The 15,921-nt window shown below is 39.1% G+C and overlaps 1 protein-coding gene across 8 annotated transcripts in view; it reads left to right on the top strand.

Annotated features, from left to right (window-relative positions):
• The window catches only part of Stk39 (serine/threonine kinase 39), a 290,768-nt gene that overhangs the window by 99,685 nt on the left and 175,162 nt on the right, over window positions 1–15,921 (top strand). For all 8 annotated transcript variants that reach the window (XM_074071025.1, XM_074071024.1, XM_074071032.1 and 5 more), the window contains 2 exons: window positions 7,288–7,336; window positions 7,438–7,503. In XM_074071025.1, the coding sequence (XP_073927126.1) occupies window positions 7,288–7,336; window positions 7,438–7,503 (115 nt within the window). The remainder of the gene's footprint in view (window positions 1–7,287; window positions 7,337–7,437; window positions 7,504–15,921) is intronic.

The raw sequence follows: 15,921 nt of genomic DNA, 5'->3' as shown, positions 1-15,921 counted from the left end.
GTTGTCTTACACATCCAAATTCCTCATGAATTCATAAATATTTTAGAAGAAGAACCTGGACCAGTGATCTTTATGTGAACAGGGTCTGGTTTGTGTTGCATAGTCATATATATTCCTTGAAAACCTGGAGATAAATGGAAGTTTGCAATTTGGGGGTGATTTGAATCTACTGAAAAGAGTTTCAGGAACAGAAACCCCATTCAGATGGGTTGAGGAGTCAGCAGAAAACTTTTGTTAATATTTATTTATTTCTGTTTTCTGCCTGCAAGTGGAAAGTAGTTGACTGTTACTTAATCCCTGGTATTCTTGAGAACCTTTTGAACAGTGAATGAAAAAAAGTACAGCAGGGAACAGTAACCAGGACAGATTCACTGTCAGGCTCACTGTGCAGGGACTGTACTTTTTGACAATATTGGGAGCTCATGGGACTTTCCTTACATGAGAGAGCAGGGGTGTTGGGGCCCTTTGCCTCATGGATGCCTGTGCTTTGTGTTAGCACAGTATTGTTTATATTTGCATAAAAGAATGTCTTGTTATTTCTTAAAAAAAGTAGACCTTGACCTTATAGATTGTGTGCTTCCTCTGGTTGGCATCTTATAAAAAGAATCAGTATTTTCCTTGAAATCAAGTGGGTGAATGTTGCTTAGATTAATCCATCAGAAATGAATAAGACTTGAATATTTCTTTGCAGTGGAAGGGAGGGATGAGAAAAGCAGCTCTGCTTGAGGCCAGGGTCTGTAAACACTTATTAATGCAAGTTGTTAGAACTGTTTAAACTGTATCATATTCATCTTGAATCCTTTGAAAATTAATTTTAAGTCTTAGTGAACTTTGGTTCATCCATATGTATTAACTGAATACTTGAATAAGAGATTTTTCTTCTGAAAATGTTGGCACTTGCAGACTATTGCATTGTTTTTGAGATTTAAAATTGAGCCATCATTCAAAGTCTGGCAGCTGGTAGTATTTTAGCACTTCCTGTGGAAGTACTTCTATTTCTGTCATGTGTTGCCTTGCTTGATGATTGTTAGTAGCCATGTAAGACATGGATATGCAGGATTCTTTCTCTTGTAGTACTGTTAAAAGGCAGGTAGGGTTGTTAGTTCCATATTAACCATATATTTGTTAGTTATTATGGCATAAAATGAAAATAAATAATAGACAAAAGCCCAAATGGGAAAAACCTAAGATGAAATGGGCAGCAGGTATCTATCTCTGCTTTTCTTACAGCTTCTGTCACTTTTTTTTTCTCTTGATATTTTCCTTATTTCTTCTAGTTCCCTTTCCCCATACTTTCTCATGGAGATAATTTAGCACATGTGGGATTTTACCCTAAAGTTGTAAACTCTTAAATGACTTGATCACAAAGGAATCAGTGACCTGCTATTGAGTTATTCTCAATGCAGAGTTGGAATGACTGATAACTTAAAATTTAAACCTATGAAAAAAGAATGTGCATTCTTTAAACCACTTCTACTTTCTTTCTTACTTATTTTGAACTCAGGGCCTCACACTTGCTAGGCAGGCACTCTACCACTTGAGCCACTCCACCAGTTACTTCTGTTTCTTACATCATGGTGTTCCGTATTTGTGATGTAAGGCTTATGGTGGAGTGGAGACCAGAGAAAGGGATTTTCTCTGCAGTGTGCTTTTCCCCTTTACATTTTTGGTTACCATAGAAATGACCTTGCTGGGGAAGGGAAAGCATTTTTTCCAGCCTATAACTCAAGGTATATCCAGCATTTCCCAGCCTTCTTTGTACTTTGGTTGATCCTACACTTGACCTTTGTTGTACAGGAGGATGGTGTGTGTGTGTGTGTGTGTGTGTGTGTGTGTGTGTGTGTGTAGGGTACATGCAGAGCAGAGAGAGAAGCATTTTGGTTTCTCCCAGCACCTCTACTGCCCCCATTGCTAGCACAAGTCTTATTTTCCTTGAGTCTTCTGTTCCCCACTTTCTTGAGCAGATGCTTGACTTTGGTGCTGACTACATTGAGCTGCAGGAGTTGTACTGTGCCCAAATGTCTTGCAGCATCACTTTCACCTTATGTTAGATTATGGTAGGCAATTGAGTTATAGCAGTTTTGTGTTCTGTGCTAGGCATTGGGAGTATAAAAATTGATCCTGTGTCTTTCTTGCCTTGGAAAGGCTCACAACCCAGTGAAGGGGAGGCAGGGGGACATGAATACTGATAAATATGGGAGTATAGGTAGAGCAGTGTGTGAGCACCGAGTTGGGAGCAATGAATTGCACTTGTGGCAGCTGGGAGAGAGATCCTAAAATGACATCTAAATTGTTTCTTGAATGATGAGCAAGGTGTGTCAGTTAGTTATGAAAAAGTTTGAGGCAAGAAAAGCAGTGTGTGGTGTGTCATGAAAGAGTGAGAGATGGGTGTGAACATCATTGCAGCTGAAGGAGTGTGTAGGTATAAGGGAGATGTGTATGGAGGAGTCAGGACTGAGATAGCTCGATTTTATCACAGCCACCGAAATCTCTGAGCATGGATAGGAGAGGGCCAGGTGTTTGCTTTTCTTTTTTCATTTAGATACTACCATTGTGGATAATGGGTTGAAATGAAGAGAAGTGGCAGGGAGACAAACTGGAGGCTACTTTATCTGCATTAGCCAGAGATGAGGGCATTAAGGTTTCAAACAAAATAGAGGCCTTGAATTCCTTAATTGTATTCATTTTCTTAAGGTGGTTTTGACATTTTTAAAATTAAATCTAAGTTATTTGGTAGGCTTGTTCTGTTTTTTCTTTGTTTGAGTACATGGTCTCACTACATTGCCCAGGCTGATCTTTAAGCTCCTGGGCTCAAGTCATCCTCTCTCCTTAGCCTCCCAGTTAGTTGGTACCAACTTCTTGGTTTTAAAATTTTTGTTTCATGTTGTGTGGTGCTAAGCCCTGGACACTAAATCTTGCTCAGTTCATTGTGTATCTACGCTGTGTTCTTTCTGTAGCCCTTCTCCCTCCACCCACAGTTCAAAGGCTTGAGTGTGCTGCTCCTCTTAGAGCCTAACAGGGAGCTAGCTGACCCTTCCCTGCCAGGTTGTGCGTGGTTGAAGGTGCAATTTCCATCTGTCCTGTTCACTGCCCTATGCCCAGCACCTAGCAAAATATCTGACAGACAGTGGGGTGCTCAATAAATACCTATTGAGGCAATGAAAGAGTGAATTCGGAATCGCTAGAGGCCCAAAACATTGCTGGTGATCAGGGAGAATATATAATAAAACAGCAAAGTTAAGTGATGTAAAGTGGTTAGATCCTTTTTTTCCACTTTTAAGTTCTTTCCTATTTTTTTTTTTAACAAGGTGCAAATTCATGAGTTTAATGAGCTTACTAAGAAGTATGGCCTACCTGTTGTTTAGACTCTATTTATTCAAAGCAATTAGCAATTAGCAGCTGTTGATAGTAGTGCTTTGTCAGGTACTTGTAGCCAGTGTTGAAACTTGAAATTTGAGGGGAAAAAAAGCAATAACAATTGAAATAGAACATTTCTTTGCATAGAGATACAGATTATGGCCCCCTGTAGGCTTAAGTAGTTTGACATTAATATGCTTACTCAAGTTTTCTAGTTGCTTTTTTATGCTTGAGTTTGGTCTCTGGAGACATTTTAGTGGAGCTTCCTAGTACCAAAACAGTAGTTTCAATGACATGGACCATTTTTTTTTTCTCACATCTCATAATTTATTTCAGTTCTTATATACCATCTTACCTTAGGATTTTCCTACTTTGTCTTCTGTCCCCTGGGTATTTTCATATATATATATATATTTTTTTTTTTCTCATTTATTCATATGTGGATACATTGTTTGGGCCATTTCTCCTCCTTACCTCCCCCCAACACACACCCCCACCCTCTTTCAGGCAGAATCTGTTCTGCTCTTATCTCTAATTTTGTTGAAGACAGAGTATAAACACTAACAAGAAAGACAAAGCATTTTTGCTGGTTGAGATAAGGATAGCTATACAGGGAGATTCCTAGCATTGCTTCCATGTACAAATGTGTTACATTCTAAGTTGATTCATCTCTAACTGACCTTTTCTTTAGTTCCTGATCCTCTTCTCATATAGACCTCTATCGCTTTAAGGTTTCTGTATTAGTTCCTCTACATTGAGGATACCAAATCCTATCATGTTTTTTTGGTTTCCTACCTATCCCCATACCTCCCATGTGTGCTCTCACCTTATCATGTGACCCAAGTCCAATCACATTGCTGAATTTGCCCTAGGTCTAAAGTCCGCATATGAGGGAGAACATACAATTTTTGGTCTTCTGAGCCTGGCAAACCTCACTCAGAATGATGTTCTCCAGTTCCATCCACTTACTTGCGAATGATAAGATTTCATTCTTCTTCATGGCTGAGTAGAATTCACTGTGTATAAATAAATACCACATTTTCTTAATCTATTCATCAGTATCTTGGAAACAGCATCTTGGCTGTTTCCATAACTTGGCTATTGTGAATAGCATTTCAATAAGCATGGTTGTGCAAGTGCCTCTGGAGTAACCTGAGTTGCATTCCTTTGGGTATATCCCCAGGAGTGGGATTGCTGGATCATATGGCAGATCTATGTTTAGATTTTTAAGAAACCTCCAAACTTTTTTCCAGAGTGGTTGCACTAGTTTGCATTCCCACAGCAGTGTACGAGGGTTCCTTTTTCCCCACATCCTTGCCAACACCTGTTGTTAGTAGTGTTTTTAATGATGGCTGTTCTAACAGGGGTGAGGTGAAATCTTAGTGTGGTTTTGATTTGCATTTCCTTTATGGCTAGAGATGGTGAGCATTTTTTCATGTGTTTTTTGGCCATTAGAATTTCTTCTTTTGAGAAAGTTCTGTTTAGTTTAGTTGCCCATTTCTTTTTTGGTTCATTAATTTTGGGCAAGTTTAGTTTTTTGAGTTCCCTGTGTATTCTGGTTATCAGTCCTTTGTCTGATGTATAGCTAGCTTTCAAATATTTTCTTACATTCTGTGGGTGATCTCTTCAGTTTAGAGACCATTTCTTTTGTTGAGCAGAAGCTTTTTAGTTTTATGAAGTCCCATTTGTCTATACTTTTTCTTGGTTGCTGAGCTGCTGAGGTTCTATTGAGGAAGTCCTTGCCTGTACCTGTTACTTCCAGAGTGTTTCCTGCTGTTTCCTGTACCAACTTTAGGGTTTGGGGTCTGATATTAAGGGCAAGGACCGTTTCTAAACTTGTACCCCCTCCCCAATATAGTACTATTTATACTTCTGGTAAGTGTTTTCTAAGAGAATACCTAATGATACTTAGTAATGCTTTCCTCCTCCATATTTTTTCTTATGAACAATTTAAAACATGCAAAAAATGTGAAAAAGTACAGTGTTTACTTCTATGCCATCAGTCATAAATTCAGTAATTATTAACATTTCCTGTATTTGCTCTGTCTGCATTTTGTTTGTTGAACTATTCTGAAAGTAATGGACTTAGTGTTTCACTGTGTACTTCCTACAAGTAAGAACATACTGCTGCCTAACCTCAGTACTTTCCACATGTATGAAAATGAACAGAAATCTTCTAAAACTGTCTGCTATTAACACGTCTCTAGTTATATCCAGATGTCTGCTATAGCTCTGTCCCTTCCTTTCCAAATGCAGTGTTCAATCAGGGGTGATGTGTTACATTTGGCTTTATGTTTCGCTAAGTCTTCTGTGATGTAGAATACTTCCTCACATCACCTTACCCACTCCTTTTCTTTCTGAAGGATATCGGACCATTTGTCTAGTGATTATCCTATAATCTAGATTTCTTTCTGCATAGCCTTCCCTTTCCTTTTCCTTTCCCTTCCCTTCCATTCCCCCTTCCCTTCCCTTTTCCTTCCCTTCCCCTTCCCTTCTTCCTTCCCTTTTCCCTTCCATTCCCCCTTCCCTTCTCTTTGCTTCCCCCTTTCCTTCCCCTTCCTCCTTCCCCCTTCTATTCCCCTTTTCCCCTTCCTTTCCCTTTCCCTTTCCTTCCTTCATTCCTCCCTCCTTCTTCGCCTGTCCCTTTCCCCTTTCCTCCTTCTCTTCCTCCTCCTCCTTTTTTTTTTTTTTGGCAGTTCTAGGGATGGAACTCAGGGTCTTATTCATGCTAAGCAAGTGAGCTACCCCTGCGTACACCCCCAGTTCCACATGGCTGATTTTTTTTTTTAAAAAAAGGATTTATAGATGAAGGAAGCTATTCTTTATGGAAGAATGTCAGTTAAAAATAGAAGGAATGCTAAAACTAGAAAATCTGCATTCTATTACCTTTATGAAGTAATTGTTAAAGGTAAAGATGCTAAACCATTAGGGGAAATGTTTTTAAGAACACGATAGTCACGTAGTGCCAAAATATTACCCGACAGAATCCTTGCTAATTGCAGTGGGGGAAAATGTACCTTTATAACGGAGAGCTTTGGAGCCTGGGGACCAACAGGTAAACTTAGCATCACTAACAGTGGAATAGCGTAAAAGTACTTGCCTCTTAGGTACTGCCATAAGGGCTATGTGACACCATGTACAAAGCACAGCTTGAGTATCTCAGATATGAAGTGATTGGGGCCAGAAGTAGTTTGGATTTTAGAATATTTGCAGACTTTATCGGTTACGTATCCCTAATCTGAAAATCCAAAACCTGAAACCATTTGAGCATAATGTCAGCACTCAATGCTTTATGAAACCTAATCAAGCCTTCAGACCTAACAGTTTAGAGGAAATAGAGATGTTATATGACACCATGAGGAAACAGCCTATCCAGTAGTGATTTTAAATAGATTTACATTTTCTTTATTTACCTTACATTTACCCTCCCCTTGTACACTTGAGATGAGTTCATTCACTAAGCAGACAGAACTGGACACAAGATCTGTGAACCCTTTAAAGTAACTGCTGCTCTACTGCCACTCCACTGCTGCTCCTGGGGAATCACAGAGCACAGAAGATAATACAGATACTTTTAAGGGTCATATTGCCACTTGTATGGTTTCTTAATAAATATAGGAAGTTAGCTCACAGTCTGCCACCTTTTAGAAACACTGAATTCACTTAGTGAAGTGTAAGAATGAAGGATGGAAAATTGATCATGCCCCAAGCATTTCTTAGTGGAGTTTATGTGTTTTATAGCAGAGGTACTTAGAACTGTACAGTTGGCACTGTTCTGTTTGGTGCCAGCTCGTGATTAACTTAGTCTCTGGGTTTTCTAGTCCTAAACCTGGTCTCCCAGAAAAACTCTTAAGGTTAAGTTGTATCATCAAGGCAGTGTATTTATTAAGTGGTCATTGTTTCAACTCTAATTTATTATTGATCTTTCAGGCCCACAGCAGCAGAACTTTTAAAATGCAAATTCTTCCAGAAAGCCAAGGTAACATGCTTAAAAACCAAAGTAAATCTGATATTTTGAAATCACTATGAATTTGCATGTATCTTATTTGGTGTTAAAATGTTGGGTCATTTGTTTTGCAGAACAGAGAATACCTGATTGAGAAGCTGCTTACAAGAACACCAGACATAGCCCAAAGAGCCAAGAAGGTAAGCGCCACCTGTCCTCTTCACCCTGCCGGTAGTTGGTCTCCACCCCAGGGTAATAAAGGCCATAGAAAAAACAGGGAAACAGTTCCCACATAGTCAGGGTATTAGAGGCTATCTGATTTGTGATTACTCAGATAGCTGCATTTGCCTTTTTGTTATCTCAGTTTGTTGTTGGCTATTTGGGTGTAGAAACAATGTGAAACTCACATGATTTCATTTTTCCATTTAAATATCTTTCCTTTGAGTTTTACAGAAAGGAATTCAGTTTTTAAACGCAGTTTAAAATGATGAGATGAGAAGTTCTGTTTTTAATGATGGTTTGAGTATTTGTGGGATATAATTGCTTTCTCATAAAAGACCTGTGATTCCTTTTGTAGTCTACTTATGTTAAGTCAGTTGCATTAATGATTACTTGGAAAATTTTCCACTGTGGGTTTAAGATTTTTAAAATGGTATGCGTGGTTGAGTATATTTATGTACTTGTTTACTTATTTGTTATTACGGATTTCATTATGATATGAAACCTAGCAAAATGTAACCATATGTTTGGTTCAGTTTTCTATTAAAATTATACTAAATATTTACAAATGAAAATATAGTCACAGGATTTGAAAGGGAGGTACACTTATCTACAGATAAGTAGTTTAGTATGGCTGATAACTAAAGTGCACTGAAGATGAGAATTATGAGAAAACAGCCAATTTCATAAATCTAGAGAGACAGGATAACACTACCATGGGCCATTCTCTTTCCTGTAAGATTCTTCAAGAGCTACTTTATAGCCTCCCTTCACTCCTCTGTGGGTCTCTAAGATAAGTGACAATTTTCCAACTGAAGGATGGATATCAAAATAAGGTTTGAGGTTCAAGTCTAAAATCAAGGAGTCAAGAGCCAGGTGTGGTGGTACATGTTTGTAATCCCAGTCCTTGGCTAGAGGAAGTAAATATGATTCAAGTACATCATATACATATATGGACATGTTGTGATGAAACCTCCTACTACGTACAATAAAATGATGAATTTCCTTCCTCCAAATAAATTTGTTGTGTAAGAAGTATTCTCTCTCCTTCTGGTAGCCAATATTAATGTGTTTTTCTTTGACTTGAATGATTTTCATTTATAAAAGAGACATGGGCTGGTATTGTACCTGCTCTCAGAGAGTCCTTTGGAGCCCAGCAGTGCTATTCTTTTTCAAGGGAAAGCTAAAACTCTGTCATACCCATTTTGACCAGTCTGTGATGCATTGGTTGGGAGCCATCTCATTCCATAAGGGTAGGTGATCTTATCTTGAAGACAAGATTGTGGTTGTAGAAGAAAGACCATGTGGCTTCCTTGGTAATTTAGTAATGATTATTTTTGTATGTATGGTAAATCAGAAATTATAGATATTTGTTTTCTTCCTGTAGTGCATTTCATCGACTCTTGGTTCTTTTGCTGATAGATACAGTGTTGTTTAGAAGTTACTTTGTTTTTCTTTGGTCCTAATTTTCTTGTCTGAGAAACAGAAATTCTGTATGACTCCAAGCTCAAAGTGACTCCTACTGAAAGAGATGTATGTTTCTGGTCCTTAAGATGCTCTATCTTTACTAAGCAAGAGCATGCCAGGAATGGGCCTGGGTGACACAGTTAAGTGCAGTATATGACTTCTTTTTACTTATCCTTGTGCATGAGAAGAAAAGGCCTCAAAGCCATTACTGCCTTTCAAGTGGCTCTCCTGGGGTCTGTTTCTGGCCATCTTTGGGCGAGGGGCTTGGAAGTTTAGCTCTATGATGCTCCATCATCTACTCTGCTAGATGCACTGGGTGGGGAAGGGTGTCAGTCATTCTGGTAAAATTGAGTATAGATGCTTAGGCCTGTATGCATCATTTTCAGTGAAATTTAATCCTCAGAGCTTGCTGATGTCTGAGCTTTATGTTAGTGATATGAACCTTGACTCACCACATTGATCCTCATATTCATATATTTTCGATGACTTCCTCAAACCCACATAAGGCAGGACAAAGGGCAGGGGTCAGTAGCTAGACAAATATCTAAATGCCAACTGCTCAGCCAAAGTGCATATTGGATACAGAAGGGATAAGGTAGAGAAATGCAACACATAGTTATTTTTTTTTTATGGAGCCTGTGTTTTCATAGGAAGTAGAATTGCTGGAGAGCTTTTGCTTGCATTATTTTAACCATGTATATGGTTGGTCACTTAGTCATTACCAGACGGAGAAAGTAATATCCTTTCACTGCCATATTTTGGTAGAAGCATTGTGAAGTAAGAAGATTGGGACATTATTTGTGTCTCAGAATTTCTTAGCCTATAAGATTGTTTTCATATTTTAAGGATCCAAGGGTGTTGGCCCTATTTGATCCTACTATTTGCTTAGAAAGCATTAGGTAGGGAAATATTACAATTCATATGTGTTTAATACTGTGTATTGATAACTTTTGTGCTATTAATATGTTTTTACTTTTTATTTTGAAATAATTTCAGACTTATGAAAAAGTTAGAATAATAGTACAAATAGTTTCTGTGTGTATTTTTTCTCTCACTTTGACACATTTCAGAGTAAGTTGCAGACTGGATTCCCTTTACCTCTAATTGTGCTTCAATCTTTATTTCCCCCAAATAATGACAGTCTTATATAAAACAACAGTACAGTTTTCAAAATTCAGAAATTAACATAGATATAATATGGTTATTCACTTTTTATTGCTGAATTGTCAATTTCCCCACAGGATCCAATCCAGAATTACTTAATTGCTGTGTCTTCTTTAATCTAGAACAGTCTTTACAGTCTTTCTCTTTCCTTTACAATTTTGACACTTAAAAATATGTAGTATATATGTAAGTATACTATATATATATATACTTACAGTACTAGAGATTGGACCCATGGCCTCATGCATGCTAGGCAAGTGCTCTACCACTTGAGCCATGCTCCCAGCCTAAACTGGGACACTTTTGAAGAATACAGTCCAGTAATTTTGTAGAATGTCATTTGATAGAGGTTTATCTGATACTTCTTCATGATTAGCTTCACTTTATAGCACTTTTAGACAGCACATCCTGGAAATGATGCTGTGTTCTTTCTATATCACTTTGAGAGGTGCATGAGGTTGACAGATTCCTTTACTGGTGATGTCAGCTTTGATCACATGCTTTAGGGGTACCTGTCAGCTTCCTCGTTGTAAGCATAAGGGTTATTACTTAACAGGAGGGACATTGCACTCACTCATTACATTCAGCATCAAAAGGTAGGTATTTATTTACTGGACTGGGTCATTAAGCCATTTTTTTGAAGAAGTATTTGTGCTTTATGCCATTATGGCTATACATTCATATAGGATGTCAATGGTAGGAGTTTCCTATGATTTGTAAGCAGTCTTGGGCATGAGGTTCATTTCACTGGCAGATTTAGGCAGGAAGTGAAGATGGTACAGCTCTAGTTCTTCTTTCTGGGCTGGAAACAGCGATAGGCATGGCTTTATCCTTCACTGAATGACCTGCCTAACCTCTGAGCCAAATCTGTAAAGTGGAGCTGAAAACCTTTGCACTGTGTTGCACTGTGATTCTACATGGATCCACATGGGACATCTGACCACATGCATTAAACTCAGTGGGTGGTTTGACAAGCAGGTGCTTGGTACACAGTGATGTTATGTTTATCATGTCAATATGGAGAATAGTATTTTGGTTACAGAAGACTGGACATTTTACTAGTAGCAGTGAAAGTGAGAGTGAGGAAATTGTCCTGATAGTGGGGCATGGTGGCCATGGTGATGGAGATTGCTGGTCCAGTGGCTTTGGATAGAGAATTTCAGTTTTATTCCACTGCTATTACCTGTTCAGCTATTTTCATATGTTCTTTTTGGACCTGTTAAGGGCTTTCTTTCACTGCAGCAAACCCTATCCACCATGCAAAATGCCATGTGTGTATTTGTGAAGAGCCTAAGAGAAGTAACACTCAAATGCACACACAGCTCATATTCTTTCACAGCCTTCAGATCACATTCTTACCTGATTCCGTATTTGTTCTAAATAGCTGTGCATGAAGACGGAGGGCAGGTGTTACTATAACCCGTGAGAGTGAAAAAGTGAGAGGCAAAAGGAATTGCTTAGTCTTGTGGCCAATGAAGAGGCAGGAATGAACCCCATTTTTACTCTTGGTTCAGTGCTCTTTCTAATAAATTATTCCTTAGGAGGAAGAAGATGAAAAAGGAGTGGACAAGAATAAGCAGAGCTAAGTGGAGTGAACAGGAAAAGGGGGAAACATTTGCTATTCTCAAAGCAAGCTGTCCACTATTTAACACATGGGTCCACACCGCTCATGGCCACTAGGGGATGCTGTAAGCATCATTACAGAAACCTGGGAAGTTTGCCAGGGTATGAAGGGAATGAAGTGATAGAAGGGCTTTGGGGAGTTTGAAGGGGAGAGAGAGGGCTAGTAAGTGTTTGGTAGCATTGACAGTTGTTAAATACTGTCAGAAGTTTGGCTCTCATTCACAAATGGCAAAGGTAAACTGGGTAAGGTGGCTTATGCCTGTCATCCCACCTATTTGGGAGGTGGAGGTAAGAATCTGTGGTTGGCCTAGGACTGGAGGTGTGGCTCAAGTGGCTGAATGCCTGCCTGGCAAATGTGAGTGTGAGGCCCTGTGTTCAAACCCTAGTACTGCAAAAAAGAGAAAAAAAAGGGGTAATACTTAACCTGTGTTTGGGATAACTAATAGGCAGTTTATAACAAGTGGTTGGGACAAAATTCTCAGCAAATTGATGTTACCATAATTATAGTAAATTTTATTACTTTTATATTGCATATGTTGCTTCCATTATTAGAGTTTTTGTTATTATAATGCCATTGTTTATAAAAGTCTTAACATTACTGGTGCCATGGGGACACCACAGCTATTGTTCCTGTTTTTTGCTGCTGCCATAACAGCTGCTTCCAGCAGTGGACATTGAAGTGCAGGTATAGGATTACGTGAAGGGTGCAGTCCAGGGAGTGAAACTTGCCTTTCAGTGGGGAACACTGGCTGCCCATCATAGGACATGCAAAGCTCAGAGAGTAGCAGAGAAAACATGGTTTAGGTCATGGACGTAACGTGTGTTACAGATATGGGAAAGGTCATGCAGCTGGTAGATGGATGACTTGGAGAAAAGAGAGAGAAAGTAATCTTTATTGTATACCTGAATGCACTGTGCTAGATACTTGGTTCACGTTTATCTCATTATCTCAGGAGAAGATATGTTAAGTTATTAAGAATGGTTTTAAAAGGCTACACCTGTTTTCAGAAAGAAAAAACAACTATTACAAGTAAATTAAAAATATCTCCTGGTTCACAGCACTTCAGTTTGCAGACTTGAAATTGAGATCCCGAAGGGTGGGCCTTGATTAAGGCCACATGGGATAGTGGCAGAGCCCAAAGCCAGAGTCCCACTTTGCTGACATTTAGTCTGTTCTTTTAGTTGATAAGGTGGGGAAGTACCTCATTGTTTCTAAAAAAATTGCCTTTTATCTTCCTGAAATCTCAGAGTTAATTTATAAGATGTTGAAAGTTATACATTATCAAGAAATCAGGAAAGAAATAAGATGATTTCAAAATGCTTGGTGGATGGATTTTAGTTTTGTTCCAAGTTTGCCAGTAGAGGGCAGCAATGAGTTTTATTGAAGCCGAGTGAACGTTTTCGCTTTCTGAAGGTTTTGGACTTGTACTCCTGGGATCAAAGATATACTGGGGGGCTACTCAACTAGCTGTGAACACAGTTGGGGTGTTATCTCACTGGGAAAGGGGTTGAAGGGTGATGGTTTAAACGCTTTTCACTATTACCCCGTTTATTTTAAATTAAAAGTTAAAAATTTATTTTACATTTCACTTTTCAGTACAGATGAGCATATGTAGTTTACATAATTCATGGCAAAACCCAAAGTCTCAATTTTGAAGATGGGATTGGAGAACTTCCAGTACTTTGTGGTCAAATTCATGCAGTTTGGGTGGTGGCAGGCTAGATCCAGAAAGTTCTTTGGTTTCCACAGTTCTCCTTACAGCTGGGTAAACAGAAGTAGGAGGGAACCAAAATGTATGATAGCTATGAAGTAAGCCAAACCCTACATTAATCACCACACATGTTACGGATTTAATGTAAAATACACCCTGCGACTGGAGTCTGAGAGCACACTCCTTAGAGCTTTGCGTTTCTTATTCCCACCCTCTTGTTTAGCCCAGCGTGTGTATCAGTAATCCAGCTTCATTGAGAGCCTGTGTGTTCAGGAGGACAGTGGTGGTTGAGTGTGTTATTTTTGTTTGTTTGTTTTAGAGACAGGGAATAGTGCACTAGAGAGGTGAAAGCTATTGGGTTAACTGGGACTGTAATTGGGACAGGTGTTCAGAGTGTAGGTTTATTGATGCTTTCATTAACTTTAAATTTTTAAATGCATTGTTCTTTTAGTCAGTTTAAAAGGTAGAGTTCATTTGGTCAGAACAGTGGTCACTAGGGGGTGCTATGAGAATAGTGCATTTCAGACTGGACAGTAATTGCCTACTTGTCTATGAAAACCCTTGCCACTATAGATTTCTTTCTCTGCACTGTGTTTGCTGTAAGGAACTTGGTTAGTGTTTGTGCTGGGGGTGACTTTAACACAGGTGAGGTGAAAAAAGGACTAAGGGAAACAACATCATAGGCAAATCGAGACTTTAAAAAAAGTATATATTATATGGTGTCAGGAGCTGACAGGATCCACTTGGGAAATTTTTCTGGTCCTCATTTAGGGAGGACGTCTGTGTTTCTATGTTGAGGTATCTTTTAAAGACACTGAGGTTTGTAAGCTTTACAGATTTTGAGGTTCACTGTTGGAGGTTCAGAAGCAGTTATATTTAATATTCTGAATGCATTGTAAAAATACCATTTTATACAGCTTTGTAAAGAACCATTTGTTTTCTGTTATTGGAAGTGAATAGGCAGTCAGTGGCCTTATTTCACATTTAGTTAGATGTGTGAGGTCTGCATATTCAAATGCATCCTATGAGGAACCTTTACATTTGGGAGACTTGCTAACTTTTTTCAAATACTTGTGTACATGAACTAACTTTTCTGAAATTCATTTGCATATATGTGCTGAGAGAAGTCCCCACACTGCCTGCTCATTTTACCACCTGTTTATTCCTTGCTCACTGAGTGAGATGGTTAATCTTGATTGTCAGCTTGATTGAATTGAGAAGCACCTAGGAGATTTGTAAAGCACACCTCTGGGTGTGTCTTTGAGGATGTTTCCAGAGAAGATCAACTAGTGGGGAAGAGACCCACCTTGAATGTGGGTGGCACCATCCTATAGGCTGGGGCCCAGATGGAAGAAAGACAGAAACAGGATAAAGCCAGATAGTGAAGGCATTTGTTCTCTCTGCTTCCTGCTCTCCTGACTCAAGCTGCTGTGCTCCACCACACCTTCCCCGCCATGATGGATCAAAACCTCTGAAGTCATGAACCAAAAAAACGCCCTTCTTCCCTTAGGTTTCTGTCAGGTATTTTGTCACAGTGACAAAAAGTCTTAACACACTCAGCACTAGGGTCTGACTGTTATTTATGTGGCTTCCCAGCTCTCTGAAATCCTTATGTTCTGTTTCTTCTAAAGTAGACAGACCACTAAGAATGGACAGGAATTTGGGTAGAGCTACAGACAAAACAAAATAAGAAACTCATATGAAATACTGTCATCAAAGTACCTTTTTTATCTTGTTAGAACGCCAATGTTGTAGTTCCCTCTACTCCCTGGTTTCAGACCTGTCAGTGACTTCTTGTCAGTTCCAGGACAAGATACAAGTTCTTGCCACTTACAGGATGTGGTCCATGCACTTGAAGGGTAGGGGTCATGCAAGATTCCTGGTGATCCATGTTCTCCAGTCTCATTGTTTACCACTCACCACCTAACTTTTTGACAGACATTTTACAGAATTATTGATTCTGCTTTTCTACCAGGAAATGCCATACGTTTTCCATCAAGATACCCATATTAGTCCCTCTTTCAAAGACCTGCCTCTGAACATCAGTCTTCCAAGCTTAGAGCTCTTGTGTGAAGCTTTCTTGTACCACCCTGTAACTCTCACAGTTCTGTAGTCTTTCACCTGCACATCTGTACCTTGGGCCTAAGGTGTTTCTGTACTACTGTCATTTGTAATTTACTTCCTTAACTTCTGAACTGGCCTGTGATAGCTTTGGGAGTAGGAATGACATCGTGTTATTCCCAGCACTGTCTTGATCAATTAATAACTACTTTTGAACTAAAGCTCAGGAAGCAAGATGGTGGTGTCTTGGTGATAGTCTTTGTGGGAGTTGATGTGAGAAGAGAGGAGGATAAAGCAAATTTACTTGTACTTTTAAATTCTTTGTGTGTGTGTGTGTGTGTGTGTGATGCTGGGGATTGATCTCAGGGCCTC

This window comes from Castor canadensis, chromosome 4 (assembly GCF_047511655.1).
Source record: "Castor canadensis chromosome 4, mCasCan1.hap1v2, whole genome shotgun sequence".
Taxonomy (NCBI): Eukaryota; Metazoa; Chordata; class Mammalia; order Rodentia; family Castoridae; genus Castor; species Castor canadensis.
Note: the sequence above shows the minus strand (reverse complement) of the source record. Positions and strands in the feature narration are given on the sequence as shown.